Source organism: Prionailurus viverrinus, chromosome F2 (assembly GCF_022837055.1).
Source record: "Prionailurus viverrinus isolate Anna chromosome F2, UM_Priviv_1.0, whole genome shotgun sequence".
In the NCBI taxonomy this organism is placed as follows: Eukaryota; Metazoa; Chordata; class Mammalia; order Carnivora; family Felidae; genus Prionailurus; species Prionailurus viverrinus.
In genome coordinates, this window is record NC_062578.1 from 57,830,839 (window position 1) to 57,851,605 (window position 20,767).

Here is a 20,767-nt window from a genome sequence, read left to right on the forward strand (position 1 = left end):
GTTGGAACTCCTCTACTTCTCCAGCAAGTTTTATGAGCCTTAACAACTGTGTTCTTTGTGGAAGCATTATCATTAATGATTTATATAGTTTCTAAGGATTACACAACTATAGGTTTTCTGACAGGTAACCTTCATAGGGTGAAGAAAATAATAAAACCAAGAGGAATACAAAGATGCCACCTTCATTTAGTGATTTAGAGTGGAAAAATTTTTCAAATGAAAACGTCAACATGCAGAGACTTTTAACAAAAGCTGACCATTCTTGAAAGGTTGCGATTCTGTTGTATTTACTGAGACAGATGTGGATTTTTAAATGGAGGAGGGATATATTTAAAATTATAATCAGGCTAACCTTTTTATTTTTTTGTAACTGACATTTATACAGATTTCCTGAACTATTCAAATTAATATAGTACCAAATTTAGTCACAAGTTAAAAACACTGAGTGCATGTGTTCTGTCTCCCTGACAACATCATGCATTCATTTCCATGTGTCCAGATACAAAGGCATGGCAAGCCACTGTTTGAAAAAGGAAACTGATTAAAAATTATTATAATGCAAGTAAGAGAATTTTTAACAGCTCTTGTTTAAATTGATAAGACAGAGAAAAATGATTTTTACCACGACAGAAATAATAAAATCTGGCAACATAATGTTCTGCTGCTTTCTTATACATTTTCATTTTTAAGGTATAGATTTCAAGTGAATTTATTAACATTGATATATTTTTCAGTGAGGGTTCTATATTTGCATTTCTAATATACATGTTGTGTGTATATATCCACTGTCTCTATTTGCTTTTAACCAAGGTCCACCATGTGTCATGGTCATTTGCGATGTTACAATGTTTGCATCTATCTCTTATAAATGGAACCAGAACAAAAGATTTTGTTATACCCAGGTCATTTGTCATCAGTCTGGATCACTGCCAATACCGGGGTGGGCGGTAGCAATTTAACACATTTGTGACCCATCACTTACATAGGAATCGATCATTTGAACACCAAGACCATGTATCTGAGCTAAAAGAATAACTGATAGATCCCTCCAATCCCCTCAAAAAGCGGTGCCCTAAATTCTTTGGGGAATTAAATCCTTTACTTTGGATTTAAGTATTTAATCATCAGTATATTACTTTCATCAGGCAAATTGTATAAATGTATAAAACTACATTGTCTGTTCTGGGAAAGGCGAGGAGTCCAGAGTGACTAAAATAGAGGGAAATTACAGTAGCCTGGGGGAGAGATGAAGTATGCAAAATAGACACATCCTAAAGGAAAAGAAGAAAGCCAGTCCTATTTTTACTTAAAGAGAAGTGAAATCAACATTTATAGTTAAATTTAAAAAAGAAGCATTTTGGTAGAATATATTCTTGCTTATGTTCTGGGAAACTTTTATTTCTAGATGCAATTAATCTCGAATTTAAAAGTATCCCCTGGTGGTATTAAGATAGCATATTTCCCACAGTAGCAATCCATCATTACCTTTGTAGTTAACCTTGAAGCCAACAGATCCAACACTTTCATCTGTTTGAAGGTGCAGCCACATTTGGCTACTCATGCTCACTATCAAGTCTGGCACAAAGCTTCCAGTCAGCCTAAAAGAGAGATGGACGGAGAAGAGAGAAATGTGTTATTAAAACATTCTCTGCATGCAAATTATGAGACAGAACTGTTTCTCAGTATTTTCTTGGCTAGAAAAAAAAAGACTGTCAGATAAACTCGCCTTGATATAATAGAACAAACCACACAATTTAGTGATCGAGATTTATTATGAGCAAGTGCCAGTTCATGTGTTTAACTAGGTTAGGTCTTTCATAACCCTGAGGCAAGATACTAAATTTTAGACTATCAGAGAATCTTATACTTCTTTTGAACTGAAAAGAAAAAAAGGATCTAAAAAAATCTTTATTTTTTTTAAAACACCAGGCATGCTCTTTATTTTAACCTTTCAAGTTTTACAGAACGCTGTTCTAAAGAAATATTGTAGAAAAACACTCAAGCACTGTGCAAAACAATAAAATGGCATGGAATATAATATATCCCTTTGCAATACTGATATCAGACTACCTATGTCATGTATTTTTGTCTTACTGCAAACAGTTTTACCTTAGAAACATGCTGCTAGTTTGATGCAGCATCACTGGATCTATGCATTAATAATCTCATTCAGTAATGCTCAATTTTTTAACCTTAAAAAGGGGAATTACCTCATGTTTCCCTCTATCATTAATTATGTTACAGTCACACGTTTGAACCAAAGCCAAGGGTCATATAAAGGAAGAAAGCAAATGAGTAAATAAGACTTTGGGCGAGGGGGAGTTTGTCAAGAATAGGAAGAGGAAAAAAAAAATGGATTCACTGCTGAGTAAAATATCCGTATTAGTAAAGACTTCTAAATTATATACTGAAAGATAGGCTTTTAAAAGAAGGAATTCTTAAGTGTTTACCTACTTTGTTGCTAGACCATGAGGATTGCTGGAAAATTACATGAGGAGAGAAGCTACAAATTTCCCCTCCAAAATAAAATGGGTACTTAAGAGAACAGGCATTTGGATGGAGGCTACACTACAATTAAACCAGCAGAGGGCAGCACGGATGCCCATATCCTCAAAGTGACCATGACGGCAAAATGCTCTGCTCATTACTCAGCCACCCAAACTGCAAAATATCGTCAGCAGACTGCATTAAATATAGCTGTGTCACTAGTGTCCAGTGTGACAGAATTTATGGGAATCTGTCACAAATAACCTCAGCTAAATACAATGATTTAATTATGGGGTTATATGTGATACTGAGGAATACTGGTAAGATATAAAGATACTATAAAATATTATGGAATCTTAAAGCGTATTCATTTTCTTCCTGCCAAAGCAAATGTAAAATTATTATAATATAAAAGATTTACATACATACATTATCCTTTATGTATATCTGTATATACACCTTTGTACACATATCTATATATGTCCACACGCACACACCCCATCATTTGAAAAGATGTTTCATTGCTTCTGGGTCTTCTGGCTAAAAGATCATGCAGTTAAACTTTGTGGCATACGAACTTCCAATTTTCAAATTGGTGAGTTGATAAGTACTACTCTTCTGAGCTATAGTAGAGAGACAGGTTTATTTAGGGGCAAGAGTGAGGACTCAACCTCAGAGACATGACAGAAAGTAAAATCATTTCACTGTGAAATGGGCATGAGAGCTTAACACTCGAGGACATATGTCAGGCACACCATATCAAGTGCACCAACAATCTATCTCACATCAATTATTAAAGGTTGTTTTCATGAGAGGATTGAATTATTATTTACTTTACTATGTTTTCATTTCTTTTTCAGTCCTGAACTTTTACCAGTCCCAAACTTCTGGCATGATAATTGTGTCAGTTCATAAAAAACAGTTAACACATACAGTCTAAACTGTCCCCTGGCTAACTTGTTTCCCTATGATCCTACCCAGTTCCCACCTCATGGCTGGTGTAAGAATAAATAGAAATCTTAAAAATAATAATAATTTAAAATGTCCATGATGCAGGGCACGTGGGTGTCTCAGTTGCTTAAGCATCTGACTTTTGATTTTGGCTCAGGTCGTGATCTCACAATTTGTGAGATCCAGCCCTGCATCGGGCTCTGCGCTGATGGTGCAGAACCTGCTTAGGATTCTCTCCCTCCTCTCTATCTCTGCCCCTACCCCACTTGTGTGCTTGCCTTCTCTCTCTCTCTCTCTCTTCCAAAATAATAAATGAATAAATTCCATTATGCTAAAGGAGAAAACCCCCTTCTCTTTAGCATTTCCTTTAGAAAATTTGAAATCATAAATATCTGTTTTTTTCAAATGTATATAAATATTTTAAGTCAATTAAGCCTCTTGCCAATGCTGGATATTGTGAATGTCTGTCTTGGAGGCCTGGGTGCTATCTCTTTGAAAGGCAAACATCAAGGAGGATGTTGCCTTGTTTCCCCGCTTTTGTGGGAATTTAAGTCTAGCCACATAATTCCATGATGTAACTCCCTGTCCATCTTAAAGATTGGAAAAGTTTTATCTTTAATTTTTTTTGGATAAGACAATGAACATGCATCTAAGTGACTGTATCTGCCTGACTATATAAAAGGGCGAGATTTATTTCTCTGCAATCTCCTTAGTGGCTTGCCCATGATACACACACATCACAGTCTGGTGTAATGCTTATTTAATATTAAAACTGTTTTGTTCATTCTTACATTCTGTGGACAGCATTGACTAGGCTGACGGGAGATTTTCTCTTTAATTATATTTCCCCAACAATTTGGTGATGAGGATGGGATACAAGGGCAGTTTTTGAATTAAATGGACCAGCTAAAAGTCTTGTGGTCACAAACAGTCTGGTAAAATGCTTTGGATTATAAAGTCTCTCTTCTAGCATTCTGCTTTTTTGAAATACTATCTGAATGAACTACTCTCTCAAATTCAAGGTTTTATTATTAGGAAACAAGGGTAAATTGGGCTCTACAATCCCATCAATATCTTGATTAGCTCTGATGGTGAAAAATATGGGATGCTTGCAGTTCATTCTTTTAAACAGGTACTGTCTCTCTGTCACATTTGGAATAATGGAAGGATCTCGTCTTTCAGGATTTTTGAGGGTTTTAGGAGGGCATCATCCCAAGGAAACTGAATACTTGTATTTATTGTATAGATATCATTCTAAGAGGAAAGTTAAAAATGATTTGGACAGTCAGAGTAAAGATTGAAAAGAATGGAAGAAAAAAACCCTGACAATTCAAGTGACTTTCTCTTTCACAGAGCCTCTGCCTTCTTTCCTCTGTTGTCTCTGCTCCCTCTGTTTACCCCCGTCTCTTTCTCCTTTAAATTTACAGCCCCACACTTGGGGATGTGGACTAGCTACCATGTGGAATTCTGCAACCAGCCGATTTTGCTCATTTGACAGACCAAGCATGTTGGGGACCAGACGAAGACCCACCAACCACATTAAAGAGTAGCCAGGTATCCACTATCTTCCATAACTGTGGAAGAACGAAGCGTTCAGGAGACCCACTGAAAGACACTGACACAGCCTTTCTTCTAAAGGTGAGCTGGGAGAAACCACAGTGTTATAAACAGAAGACACGTGAATCCCCTATTATTCTCCATATAGCATTTGTTGAGACTTTTATAGAATTTACTAGCATGATTCTAGGGGCAGGTGAAAATCGTCCTCTGGCTCTACCCACCTTTATCTTAGCTCTTGTCCTGACTATCCAAGCTCAAATTAAGGAAAAAGGGGGGTGGGTAGAATGGAAAGGACAACTATTACTCAAATCTTACCAGTAGTTACTCAGTTTGGGGACAATCAGAACAAATATTAAAAAAGAAAATGAAAAGTTAAAACCTGCTAGTTAACTGTTAAGACTGTTTACGTCACTGGTGAAATGCACGTTACAGTAAATTGCCCTCTGGCTAACATATCCTTGTTTTTTTCTGGTAGATACTACTGTTATTTATTCTGAAATTTCCCCAAAAAGTGCTCAGATTTTAATTGTGATAGATCAATACAGGTCATTGGTAATTTGAATCAGCTTTATGCGTCTTTTCTTACGTTGGTTCCCACATGAAGAGATCCCATGACTGAGGAAAACGTTTTCTTACTTTCTCCTGATTCCCTGTAAACCTTTTGGGGAGAGATCTCTCATGCAAATTAAGACTACCATATTGTATACTCCATCTGGAGTGTCTGTGAAAAGTCCTTGAAAAAAAGCATCTGGTTTGGTTACTATGTGCCTTCCACAAGAAAAGGGATATAGCAGAGGACTGCAGTCCCACGGCACATGGAAAGTACCCTGAATAGAAACATATCGATATATTACTTTAGGTCCAAGGAATAATAACACTGATTTAATGCGAGATACAGAACCAATGGAAATCACGCATCAAAAGCAAAAGTCATGTGCCAAACAATACTCTCTGTTGAGGGCTCAACTAGAAGGAAAAAATCAATTATAAAAAATTAGAAAAACAAAGGATAATTATAAAAGAAAGGGTACTCACCCTATAATATTAATACTGCCAACTCCCCGTAAAGAAGTTAAATTTGATAAAGATGGTTACCTTGTTTATAAGATCTTAAGGAAATAAATACATTCATTGTTCCATGAATGCCTGTAGTTCCTAACACCAGAACTATTATAATTTTGGTGCCATCCTCTGCAAAGCTTTTCTCCAATGTATCTATTTTCTGCCTTTTTTTTTTTCTGCCAGTTCCCATCATGGACAAGTCTAAATTCTAGTTTGCTTTTACGTAGGAAGAAGTTCAATATTTATGGAAACGATTTTTCAAGGGTTTCAGTACCCTCTTACTATTTCTCTAGTCATATACAGGAAAACTTAATGAAAGCTGTCCCACCAGAAGGATCTGTAGGTTTCAATATGTAGATGGTTTTCCAGTAGAATCAGATACTAAAGCGCCAAGTAGAAACGATGCTTTGGCTTCGTTACAATTTCCTTCTTTCACAAGGGCACACGGCCTCACCAGATAAAGTGCATTGCTGCCAAACCAAGGTAAAATATTCAGGGTATCTGTTGATGCTAACGGCCCTCAAAGGATACACTATAGGAGTCATCGCATTTTGCAAATGAAATACCTTACGACATAAAAACAATCTAGACAATTTTGGGGACTAGGACGATATTGTAGACAATGGATTCGAAGCTCTGCAGAGCGTGCAAAACCTCTGGTAGAGCAAATGCATGGTAACTGCTCAGTACTGTCTCAGTGTTGGGATTCTGAATTTTGAAATACAGTTGTGTTGTCATGAAAATCAAGGTGCTAATTTTGGAATCTTCACTCAAAAGTGAGGATGAGACCACCTATCAATAATGTTATTTCTCGGGTCTTCTGGGGGCCATGGCACTGTGAGTACTGGGATGCTTTGGTAGCAGCAGACACATTTTAAAAAAGGCTCAGGTCCTTACCTTGAGTCACCTGGCTGACTTCTTTCCAAGTCCTGTGTGTTGTGACAGCTATCTCTCAAGGGTGTAAGATTCCAAACCTGTGGGTATGCCATCAGGCTACTTATAAACAGGCATTATTCTTCAATCCTAATACTCTGTTAATAAATGTAATCCCTTAGATCCTGTGAGTTTTTTTTTTTACCAGATCCTAATCAAATAGATGATCACAGCTGTTCCATGGTAATAGAAGAAGACGCTTGGCCCTGACTTGATTTGTCTGATATTCTTGTTCATCAATGACAATTTAATAATGTTTGCCAGTATGTCATATGCTCTGGATACTTGAGGTTTTGTATGGTCTACTGATTTCTTACAAAATTTTGGAAGCTTCTATTTTGCCCTGAACTTAGATGACACAAGCTGCCTCGTCAATAGCAATAAAAAGAAATTGCACCCCTATATAGTAAGTGTTTGTTACCTGTCATGCAGCAGAACAAATTTGGAAAAACAGAAGATTTTCTACTTTGAGGGGAAATAAAGTATCTCATGGAAGATTGATAGCTGACTTGTTAAAGGTTGTACAACTGCCTGCTCAGATCAGTGTTCTCATGTAGAGCTCACACAGGCAGAATGAAAACTTCAGAAGGCAATGATTTTGCTGACAGAGCTTCAAAAGCCACTGTTAAATGTGGCAGACTTCAAACTTAGAAGCCTCATATCCAATACAATAAGAGTTTTTGTTAATTCCCAAAAAATATGCTTCACACACACACACACACACACACACACACACACACACAAATGTACAAATGGATTAGAAAAGGAGCTGAAAGGGGCGTCTAGGGCTCAATTGGTTAAGCATCTGACTTCAGCTCAGGTCATGATCTCACTGTTCATGAGTTCGAGATCTGCATCAGGCTCTGTGCTGACAACTCAGAGCCTGGAGTCTGCTTTGGACTCTGTCTCTCCCTCTCTCTCTGCCCCTCCCCCACTCATGCTCGTGCTCTCTCTCTCTCTCTCTCTCTCTCTCTCTTTCTCTCTAAAATAAACAAACATTAAAAAAATTAAGGAAAGGAGCTAAAAGAAATGTGACTGAACTATGGGAATTATCTAACAAAAATATTCCTATGGCATAGTCCATATTTCTTGGGTAGTAATGTTATCTCATCAACATAATCATCTAAGTAAAAGAGAGATTTTAAAGGCACTAGACTCTTACCACATATAACTAAAAGATGAAGTTGTTCAAAACATTCTAAAGACATGAAAAATTTGTCAGCAGAATGCTTTACAGGCCACTATGTACAGGCAGTTTTCCCCAACCAACTTTTCTAGAATTTTGATGGCACTTGGATGTCATATAATTAATTCTTGTGGTGTTTAAGAGATTTTGTGTAGTTATGTATTGTGATATCTGGATGGTCTGAAGAAGTGTTTCCCTGTTCAAATGCCGATCCTCAGGCAGTGGTAAATTCTGTCTTAATACACACATTTTCCACTTGGAGGAAACCACAGCCTAATGAATCAGAGAGAGGAAGTTACCTGATTTCTACTTGCCATCCAGTAATTATGCCCGTATTTACAGATTCCTATAAGATAAATCAAACTCATTTCCTAAAATTCAGCAGGATACGTGCTTCATATGGCCTAGAACTTTACTGCTAGCCTTATGAAAAATCAGAGCAACCCCTGCAAGCAAGCAAAATATTTTTCCCTTTGAACTTATATTTGGCAGACTTATGAACTGGGGTCAGAGATCGTGTCCTGTACCCAATTTAACTGAATCCTCTCATAAACATGTTCAATACTTCAAAGGGCTTTTTTTCTTCCCTAGAAGTCCTGAGACATAAGGTTATAAGGACCTTGAAGGACCCACCAGAAGAATTCTGCCCCCACTATTGACCGGGAGATTCTATCCACCTAAAATTGTCCTAGAGGAAAGTTCGGTCCTGTGATGGAGGGAGTCTTTCAAGTGAAGTTGATCATCCATATGATCATATCAAAGTGAAAGAAAAACCTAGGGAGACCCAGGCTTGCCAAGTAAAGCCAGCAGCACATAAAGTGTCAGGCAGTTGTTCTCAAAAAGGACCTAAAACACATTTTCTAGAGCAACTGATGATGGCACTGAACTCAACTGAAAGAAGGTATTCTCGCAAACTTAGAATGTTCATGGACAGCCTTGCTACCCTATTCACAGCAATGTTGTTTCAACTGCTTTAAAAATCATGCTTTATTAGGGGCAAAAACATGTTATTTGTTAAAGCATTTTTTTCCTTTCTGTACTCCCAGGAATATGTCCCATAATCACAACTTCCAAACATCTGAAAATTGTATTCCTAATGTTCCCCTGAGCTTAACTAAACTTTCAACAGTCTTCTTCCAGACTAGAGAGACCTAGCCTACCTTTTTAAAGAGCATTTACTTTAGAAAACTTGGAATTGTAAATCCTTTCTCTGCACTTTGAGAAGTAAATTTTCTACACCCCAAGAAAGTGTTTTTTCAAGGACCTGGGAGCCATCCCTCTGAAGCATAATCATCAAAGGAATTAGCACTCTGATCTCTCAGTTTCTGTGGGTGGGTAAGAGCTCAACATCAGCATCAATTAGCAAACACAGATGACCTATTCATACTGACTAATCTCCCATCTACAGTTCTTCAGTAACTTTCCTCTAGTTTTCTCAGCTCATAAAAACCACTCTATTTTTTATTTCACCAGTTGAGTTTGATTCCTCTTCCCTATTGTAATAGTATTGACTCCTATTTCAATAGTATTGGTCCCTATTGCAGTAGGAGCCAATAGTCTTGAAGAAAGTCTTCCCTGTTTAACTGGTCTGACATAATTTTTCTCTTATACCAGTAGACACGTGATCTGGACTTATAAATCCAGGAATCCAATTACTGGCAGAACAAAAGTGAGACTGTCTTCTTACTAGTTTTTAAGAATGCCAAAGTAAAGTAACTAATACATATCCAGATACTCACTTGTGGGGAATAAGTTTAGCAATTCCCTGAGTTTGCACCAATGGGTAAACAAGGTTTAGGATGAAAGCACCCAAGATTAGGTAAACAAGGTGAAAGCACCCCCAACATAGTACAAAAGCAGAAAGCTACTTTCACAGGAGGGAAGTACCAGAATAGGTACACAGGTAAACAGGGCTATAGATGGCAGCAGAGTGAAATTGCCCTGAGCGGAGTTAATTAGCAAAAGAAAGGTGCCTTGTTGAGCCTGAGGTAGCATGCTCTGTCTTCCCCTAGGCAAACTAGATAGACAGATGGCTTGCCTCCTGCCTGCCATAAACAACCATCTGACCAGCACCCAGGCACCTGGATTTTGTTTTGTATTGACCCAAACCCCTAACACTGCATATCTTCGAAACCCCCTTTCTCACACACACACACACACGTTAATGTTCACAGTTTCATTGTCTCTTTGTTCACACCCATCACATTTGTAAGCCTTCTGATCCTAATAAAAATGGAGCAAGGACCCTTACTCTGGGCTCTTGTCTCCTCCGGGACATTAGGCTCTCTCACACATTTAATTCTGCATCCGCTCTCTTGCTGGACAAGAGAGAACTCCAGATTCAAAGTTGGCAACACTCACTCCCTAAATTTGACACAAAACCAGTTTTGTTAACTGGTTTGATTGGAAAGAGCTTGCAGAATGACAAGCATCTAATTAGATGACAGACTGAAATCTGCCATTTACAAATGAAGACTGCAGAAGCTAGGTCTAATGCCACTTAGATTAACTTTGAAATATAAGTTCTCTCCAGTCCAAGTATGGATAAGTAAAAGTGATTGTCTATTATCAATGGAGGTTTACTGTTATAATAATATAACTATTGATTTTGACCCATGCAAAACATGGCCGACAGACTGGCTTTGTCCTCAAGACTTATGATAATTAGAACCATGTATTATTAAACACTAGAAGTATAATATGTGCCCTTCAAAGGGGCCTCATACTAATATTAGATAATGGTTCTGGGTATCTTTGTGTTTCCATCTTGGAAAAATTATTTGGAAAGATGGAATTATTACTGCAGGGCCTGGATTATCTTGTAAATGTAATTCTTCCTATGTGATTGATGGAAACTTAGGAGAAATTTACTGGGCTCTCAAGAAAAAACTCAGAAAATTAGGTTCAGGCTCCAGGGTGAGGCTACTCTTAGTAAGATTTCATAAGCTACTATAAAATAATATAATAAACAGTTAGTCATTTGAATATATAACCAATATAGACATCACAGCAATTTGTGAAACTAGTGTTTGGTGAAAGAGAACTTTTTATTATTTATTTATTTTAATGTTTATTTTTGAGAGAGACAGAGACAGAGACAGAGACAGAGTGCGAACAGGGGAGGGGCAGAGAGAGAGAGGGAGACACAGAATCCAAAGCAGGCTCCAGGCTCTGAGCTGTCAGCACAGAGACGGATCCAGGGCTCAAACCCACAAACTGTGAGATCATGACCTGAGCCAAAGTTGGATGCTCAACTGACTGAGCCACTCAGGTGCCCCTAGAGAATTTTTGATCATTGCTAATTAAGAATCTGCTTTACCCATTCACCATTTCTACAACTTATTTAAAGGTTATTCCTCTAAGGCTAATATTGTACTGTAATTTTAAATTCATCCTATTGTATTCCTAGTAATTGCTTTGCTTTGTATTTTACTGTGGGCTTGCTGTATATTTAGAGGACTGCAAACTGCCCAGAGGAAAAGTAGAAACAGCAATAGAGATAATTATAAAATTGTAGTTTTATTGTAAAGTAGTCACAAAAAGAAAAATTATAAGCACAAATACAAATAAAACATTTTTGAATTGTCTGTGGTTCCAAAAGGGAAAGAAAACTTTCCTCCTTTTCCATTTCTTTTTATCATTTCCTTTAGAAAACTTAAAATTATAAATGCTTGCTTTCTCTCTTTCTTTTAGATGTGAATGTTTTAAAAGCTAAACATACCGCTTCTGGTTTTGTCCAAAACGTCTTGTATGGAGGCCTTGGAGTCATTTCTTTGCAATGTGAACATGAAAAAGATGGCATCCTTTTACACTCCTTCCATGAGCGAGAGTTAAAGCCATGGTACTTGGCTCCAGGATGTCACTTACAGCTTATCATGAGGATAAAACGTTTATTTTGTTTTACTTTTGATAAGGATAATTAACATGTATATAATGGATTGCACCTGCTTACACAAATGAGTGAGATTGTTTCTCTCTTTTTTCAATCTCTTTAGCAGATTGCCTACAATGTGGGTCACAGTCTAGTTTAATCCTTATTCAATATTAAAACTAATTCAGTCTTTTTTACATATAGTGAAAAGGATTCTTTGTTGGTAGGTGATTTTATTTTTAATTCTATTTTTTTTTTTAATTTTTTTTTCAACGTTTATTTATTTTTGGGACAGAGAGAGACAGAGCATGAACAGGGGAGGGGCAGAGAGAGAGGGAGACACAGAATCGGAAACAGGCTCCAGGCTCTGAGCCGTCAGCCCAGAACCCGACGCGGGGCTCGAACTCACGGACCGCGAGATCGTGACCTGGCTGAAGTCGGACGCTCAACCGACTGCGCCACCCAGGCGCCCCAATTCTATTTTTTAACACTGGGTATCTCCCTTGAAACTATGCGCTTTGCATGCTGCCTCAATGGCAGGTTCCTCCCAACATCCCTGCAAGCAGTGTAGTTTAGACTCAAACTGTAGGATTCATCCACTTTGGACGACTTTCTGTTCAACTCCCATCACTGACAATCAAGGGTGCTTTTTTTGCCATGCAGGAAGGAGTCTTAGATCATTCTCAAATGAATATTCAAATGGTTTTAGTATATTTTTAATACATTTTTATTGGGGCTCCTGGGTGGCTTGGTCAGTTAAGCATCCACCTCTTGATTTTGGCTCAGGTCATGATCTCACATTGTGTGAGTTCGAGCCCCTCAGTGGGCTCCTGGCTGACACTGCGAAAGTGTGGAGCCTGCTTAGGACTCTGGCTCTCTCTCTCTGGCTCTCTCTCTCTCTCTCTCTCTCTCTCTCTCTCTCTCTCTGTTTCTGTCTCTCCCCTATGCCTGCTCTCTCTCCCCCCAAAAAATAAATAAATAAACTTAAAAAAATACATCTTTATGAACCTGTTATCTATAAACTTAAAAAAAGAAACTTCTTTAATACATGTTGATTAACAGGCTGAATAACCCCAGTGTTCATAATACATTCTAATCTTCCTGGTTTGCCCCTTCATGCTAGGATAAAAGAGCAAAAGCTCTAAATAAAGTGCACTCAGAAATCTTTCTCAAGTACTCAAATACAATATGGAAAACAAAATTCTATTAGGCTCAATGCCTGATTTTCTTTATAATCACTCTAGGAATATGGGTGTATCCATTAGAGATAACAGCTTCAGTCCTATATTCCAACATATTTTTGTATCATGAAACATTTGTCTTTTATGGAAACATTTAATATTAAATCTTCTAATATAGCACTATCAAGAATGATTTACATGTTCATTTTGTGAACCTGAAATTCACTAAGCATGATGATGGCTGCAAACATTAGATTAAAATAAAACAACAACAACTTTGAAACCTTGAAATATCACCACTGGGTGACATCAGAAAGTGGGGTTGCCTCACATCTATTAGGATGGTTATTATCAAAAAGACGAGAAGTGACACATGTTGATGAGGATGTGGAGAAACAGAAACCCTTGTATGTCACTGGTGGGAAGGTAAACTGGTACAGTCGCTATGAAACAGTATGAAGATTCTTCAAGGAATTAAAAATAGAACTACCATACTATCCAGCAATCCCACTACTGGGTATATATTCAAAGGAAATGAACTCAGTATTTCAAAGAGATCTCTGGACTCCCATGTTCACTGCAGCCTTATTTGTAACAGTCAAGATGTGGAAACAACCTAAGCGTCTGCTAGCAGATGAATGGATCAAGAAAATGTTAAATTATACTATACAGTGGAATATTATATGATATCATACAGTGGAAAATTATTCAATCTTCAAAAAGAAGGAAATCCTGTCATTTGCACCAACATGAATGAAACTGGAGGGGGTTATGCTTAGTGAAAAAAGCCAGACAGAGAAAGACAAATACTGCATAATGTCACTCGCATGTGAAATCTTATTTGAAAAAAGGCAAATCAACAGAATACAAAACAAAAAAACAGAGTACAAAAATGGTTGCCATGTGTTGGGAGTTGGGGAAATAAACAGAGGTTGGTAAAAGGGTATGAATTTTCAGCTCCAAGTTAAATAATCGTGACTATGGTTAATAACACTGTATTGCTGTCTCATATAATTGAAATATGCTAAGAGCATAGAACTTAAATGTTCTTACACACACACACACACACACACACACACACACACAAAAGAAAAGAAAAGAAAAGAAAAGAAAAGAAAAGAAAAATAAATAAATAAATAAATAAATAAATAAATAAATAAAAGAAAAAAGGAAAAAAATATGTGAGGTGGTGATGAAGGATTGACTAACTCAATGAGGAAAAACCCTTTCACAATGTATACATTTATCAAATCATCATGGCATATACTTTAAATACTTAATGCTTTATTTGTCAGTTATATCTCAATAAAACTGGGAAAAATAAAAAAGTAAAAAAAGGTAAATCGACATACTGGAAAGATAACAAAAATAATACAGTGCTTTAAAAATAATAATGCAAAAGTACTAACAATGACAGGACTACATAAATGGTAGCTCACTTAGGCAACTTGATAGTCAGTAATTGTGGCATTTATTTCATTTATGATTAGTGTTCAGAAATGCTAATTATTGGCTAATTCAAAAGCATAAGGTGTATGAACAGGTCTGTCACAGTTCTTATTACATATACAAAAAGATTTCTGTATCGACATTTGTTTTAGGAAAGAGAATGGAAGATCAAGGCCTCAGCACGTACATCTTAGGACTGAACTTTGTACACCACACTTAATTTATATATTGAGCAGTCTATCAAGGTGTAGTGTTTATAATAGTTACTGTTTGTGGGAGGAAATATAGCTTATTTAGATACCCTTCCTATATTTTGTTGCAATATTTTTTTCACAACCACTTTTGAAATGTCTACCATAGTAAAAATATTCCTGATTAGGAGAAAAACAATAACTAAAAAACTTTTTTATTTATTTTAGATAATTCAATCTATTCAGAAATAAATACACAGAGAACAAACCAAAGCAAACAGTAGTAAACTGACTTGTCCTTTAGTAAAATCATCAGGGTTTTCATAATAGAAAGCTGTAGCAGGGCGCCTGGGTGGCTCAGTCGGTTGAGCGTCCGACTTTGGCTCAGGTCATGAACTCATGGTCCGTGAGTTCCAGCCCCATATCAGGCTCTGTGCTGACAGCTTGGAGCCTGTCACCTGCTTCAGATTCTGTGTCTCCCTCACTCTCTGTCCCTCCCCCGCTCATGCTCTGTCTCTGCTCTGTCTCTCAAAAATCAATAAACATCAAAAAAATTTTAAAAAAAGAAAGCTGTAGCTATGCTCACAGTGAAGAAATAATGAAGAACTATAAAAAGTAAGGTATCTCTATATTTAATAAGTTGTTGCTAGAAGTCAAAATGCCACAGAGGCTATTTTCATACTTTGGCCTAAGGTAATTCTCAAGTCCAAGGGCACGTATTTACTGTGGCCCAACAGTAAGTCATCTTAATGAGTATACACCAAGTCTTGTCCACAGGATGAAAAAATTGCTGCCGTCAGTTTGACTGCTTTTCCTGGATGTGGTATCAGTGAGTGTTGCTGAAATCCCCAGTGCTAGAGACTGAATGTGCCCCATCCTGTCCCATCTCATATGTTGAAAACTAATCCCCAAGTATAAGGGTATTTGTAGGTAGAGACTTTGAAAGGAAATTATCTCATGAGGGATGAGCCCTCATCCGTGAATTTCTGCCCCTATAAAAGAGGCCCTAGAGAAATCCCTACCTCCTTCTGCCATGTGCAGACACAGTGAAATGATGGCCATCTGTGAATCAGAAAGTGAAGCCTCACCAGACACTGAATCTCCTGGCAATGTTGGACTTCCAACTTTCAGAACTGTGAGAAATAAATCTCTGTTGTCGATAAAGCATCCAGTCCGTGGTATATTTGTGACAGCATCCTGAGTGAAATAAGGCATCCAGATAGCCTGCACAGCGTTCTACAGATCTGCAAAGATATCCTTTCTGCTCACGTGTCTCAGTAAGTATCTTGGTACAGAGGACTTTTGCCTCTCCCATTATATTTCATGCAATACCCAGCAGTGTTAACACGAGGCTGTGTGAGGTATTTTGGGAAACCTTAGATGAGTAAAAGATAGTTGCTACTCTCAAGGAACTTAAAGTGATGGTGAGCACGTGTATGAGTAAGTGTGTGCGTGTGTGTGTGGTGGGGGGTGGAGGAGGGTAAGGAGAGGTGCAAAGCAGAGTAAAGAGTAATAAGAAGAGATTTTTTTTTCTTTTTGTTGAATAACTCTACCATAAGGGGTGAAGAATTTTTCGACTGGTCAATTTTCTAATCTCTTTTTATTTATACTGTGGTCATCAATCTCTTAAAAATATTACCTTGGTGCTATATTTAGGATATTCCCTTCTTTCATCAGCCCATGGTGTTTATTGGTATTTAGATTTTTTTTTTCATTATTAACAGAGGGAAGTACAAAAGCAAATTTGGGAAGGGACAATTCCCTGGATGTAGAAGAGTTTGCTCAAGGCAAATATCATGTGTAGTCTCATACTAAGAGTGGAGCCTACATTTTAACAGAGTGAATGGCTGAGTAGTTAAAAAAGAAAAAAAACCTTGGGCAAAGTAGCTTGTCAAAACATATGAACCAATGAACTGAGAGGAATAACAATAACCCATAAGCATAGCAAAACAGAGCTATCTTTTGCAGAGAGCTAATATAAATATCACTAAAATATTAAGTTAATAAAATACTCATTTTAAAACACAACACATACAACACAACACAACACACACACACAACACAACACACAGCACAAAAGTGTGCGTGCGTGTATGTACTCAAAAAAAGTTCCTAGGGAAGACTATTGCTAATCTACACCAACGTATATCTAAGAAGCAAATTTTACCTTTTACATTAATTTTTTTAGGAGAACCCAGAATTTCAAAGTAAGGGAATTAAGCACATTTAGATATCTAAAACAGCAGTTTTCACCTTAAGATGTTGGTTCAAATACAATGTCATCCATTCACGATCAGTGCATTCTCATACAAGTTCAAGGGCTATCTCAGGGATAGAAGACATTTTTTTTTCTCATCTTTCACTTTGCAAGTCTTTACAGTGTCACCGTGAATCCAATAATGAAATAGCAAAGCATGCGAGAGAAAAGGCCAGAAAAAGAAAGAGAATCACATGCTTGATCAAATGCCTAACCATCTTCGTTTGGTGCTACACGGATGAAAAGGGTGGACAAATAATCAGCATCCCTTCCTTCTTTGTGCAGATGAAATGAGGGCTGGAGGTGAGTTCAATGCCAGTAACTGCCTTGTCATCACTGTTAGTTCTCTTACATCTATTACATCCATTTTCACTATCAAGTGAATTTACACTAAATGTGAAAAAGCATATGGAAAACAATCTGAAGAAAGTTAAACTCATTTTAACAGCCTTTAAAAGATAATACCATGATTGTTCAAATCCATTACCTGAATTTTTATCAGCTGGCTAAATTCATATTCTGATCTCTTTTGACTCTTGTCACTATACCACTATGAAGTTGCCAGGAATAAAAAATGCTATTTCAAAATGGGGGATAAAGAATGCTCTCCAAGTAATTCCATTGGAGAGGAAATTAATAAGAGATAGACAACTCTACAAATGGACAATAGACTATGGGGCAGCAAATGACAGAAGCAACAAATCTCTGAATTGTGAATTTAAGTTTGTGACTTAAATTGGCATTATTTCAGGAATTTGCATCTGATAAAACTATATGGAGAATTCAGTGTCACATATGAAGTCCAACTACAATGCATTCTCCATTACTTAATAATTTTGTTGCTGATAACTTCATCATGGGTATTTCTTTGGAGTCAGTCTCAAGGTAAAGAGATGTAGCACACTGACATTATTTTTAAGTTACTGTACTGCAAAAACTGTATGCTTTGTACTTTGGAGAAAGAAATTACAAGAATTATTTTTTTAAAATTTCTTAATTAGTTCCCTTTTTTAGAGGATAATTTTAACTATTGAACATATGTTGTGACTGTTGAATACACACACACACATATACATACACACATTTGTGTGTATGTGGAATAGAATATGACAATTGACTTAATTTTTTAGAACTTACGTATTAAGAAAAGGAGAAACAAAAACACCACATATTTCCAATGCTTAATTTAATCCTATGACCTAAACAGAATAGGTTGGAATGTTCCATATCTGGTTAAACATTTACCAAAGTGATGCGGCCTGTGTTTATTAAATTAACCAGAACTTATAAAATGAATATAAGCTGAATTCATCTTTTTATAAAATACTTTCAAATATTATGATATTGCATAGTTTTCTGTTAGATGCAAGCATTTTCCATGTTTTTTTTTTTTTACTATGTTTTTTGACTTTTAGCTACTGAATCTTTTAAAATAAATTTATTTAAGTAAGTAATTTTGGTGCCAAAAATTACTTACTAGCATATGGATCAAACTTAAAAATCAAAAAGGAGTTAAGAGATGAATAAACAGATTGCTAAATAAGATGTCTAGATGGAGACTAGTTTTCACTCTTAGAAGAGCAATATTTAAAATAATTTCTTGGTGCACTTGGGTTGATTAAGCATCAGATTCTTGATTTTGGCTCAAATCATAATCTCACAGTTCATGAGTTCAAGCTCTATATCAAGCCCCACATTGTCGGGCCCCACGTTAGATTGGGCCCCACATGGGGTTCCTTTCTGTAGCCTGCTTGGGATTTGCTCTCTGTCCCTTCCCCACCTTCTCTTTCTCTCTCTCTCAAAAATAAATAACATTTAAAAAATAAAACAAACCAGTTTCTTTAAATAAATTCTTAACAATTTACCATGCCACATATGTAATGCTACTTTTAAATGTGAACAAGACAGCCTCTTTCCTGATCTCTTCCCCATGGAGGGTCGTCTTCTGACCTTTCCTTAACTATCACCCAGGGATGTGTCTGCCTGGTACCTGCATCCCTCCCCCATTTCTCCTTCCAGATCCTAGACCAGTTGCCAGCCCATAGTGTCATTAGAACAGAAATTGGAAGTAAGTCTTTCAAACTTCTAGAGTAATTTCAAAGAGTAATTTTGTGTGGTGAATTTTGCCATAGAAAATAATGGGATTGTACTTACATGTGTTTTTATTTCATTTTTCGAGAAATTTATTTTTCTTTCACTTTGCAAAAGTATCAGTTCAAGATGGATAAGAATAAAAACAAATCTTCTGTCTTACAGTTTGTTTGACAAGTACTGTTCTACAACTCACTGGCACCTGGTACCTGGATTTCCCCGCTACCTGTACTTACATGGGCCTTTTTCCCAGGTATGTTATTCCCAGGGCCAGATTACAGGACCCATATGTGCATCCCTTGGCATAGTGGGCAGTGTTTTCAGGCAGGTGTGGGTAGTTTGAATGTTTAGGCTGAGGAGTCCACATGCATGGTGAAGGATGGAGCTGATGTTGGTAAGAGTAAGTGGCAGTTACTGGCTGGGGCTAGGACTGTATTTGCCCATGACTTCATGTCCCAGCAAGGAAAATCACACAATTCCAAAGTGTATTTATCAAGGTAGGAGGATGGAATATATTGTATTTAAGGTAAGTAGCTTGATTTACACCTTTTAATATTTAGACATTTGATATGTGAGTTTGCAATTGCATTCTTACTTTGGGCCCTGCAAATGCCCAAATGGGTGGTCCTAAAGTTGGGAAAGCTAATTTCCTTGAGAAATATGCTTCAGGTTCACTCAAATTTATATCAGCTTCTCTGGTGGATACAAATCCAGTAAATTCTATTATTATAGAGTCTTAGAGTTCAAAGGAGCTTCTGATCTAATCCAACTCTGACAGGAATGTGAGAAGAGGAAACAGTGTAACCTTTTCTTCTTTTTCCTACTAGCAGCAGAAGGAAATTTATCTTAGTCTGTAACATACAGCTAACTGCATTGGACTCTACTTGGATTATAAAGGCACTTCCCTTCCGCACATTTGTCCTCTACAGGGTTTTTTGTTGTCCAGCTAATTTTGGGATTGCCTTCTTCCAAAATCCAATTCTAAGCCTTTTTTTTCCCCACTTAATTACCCCATGCTTCGTACTTCATCTGATATTTGATTCATTCAATACAGGCCTTTTAAAATTCATTTTAAAATATCTCCACCCCTGTCTTCCAATGTAAAAGGAAATAAGGACATCATGCACCCTTGACAAGGAGAATTTTGAAATGGACAGCAAAACCACTAACAGAATTTTAGGTTTTTTTTCTTTTTTGAGGCAATTGAGGTCAAATCAGAGTGGGTTCAAAATTCTCTAAAAAGTAGGTTTGCAGAAAATTAAGGAATTAAGGAGAGTGGCAGAGGCAGCAGTGGAGTGTATGAAGGTAGGAGAAGCATGTTCACATGGAGGGGTCAGGAAACAAAGGTGCAACCCTCTCTCCTTCCACCACCTAGAATAGGGTTCTGGATTTATACAGAAGTTCTTTTGATTAAGGAGGAGTTAATGTGTATTTATTTAATGTTTATTTATTTTTGAGAGAGCCAGAGACAGAATGAGAGCAGGGGAAAGGCAGACAGAGAGGGAGACACAGAACCTGAAGCAGGCTGCAGGCTCTGAGTTGTCAGCA

The 20,767-nt window shown here is 37.1% G+C and overlaps 1 protein-coding gene across 2 annotated transcripts in view; it reads right to left on the bottom strand.

Moving 5' to 3' along the window:
* CSMD3 (CUB and Sushi multiple domains 3) overlaps positions 1–20,767 on the bottom strand; it is a 1,270,863-nt gene that overhangs the window by 574,671 nt on the left and 675,425 nt on the right. For both annotated transcript variants that reach the window (XM_047842282.1, XM_047842281.1), the window contains one exon: positions 1,486–1,598. In XM_047842282.1, the coding sequence (XP_047698238.1) occupies positions 1,486–1,598 (113 nt within the window). The remainder of the gene's footprint in view (positions 1–1,485; positions 1,599–20,767) is intronic.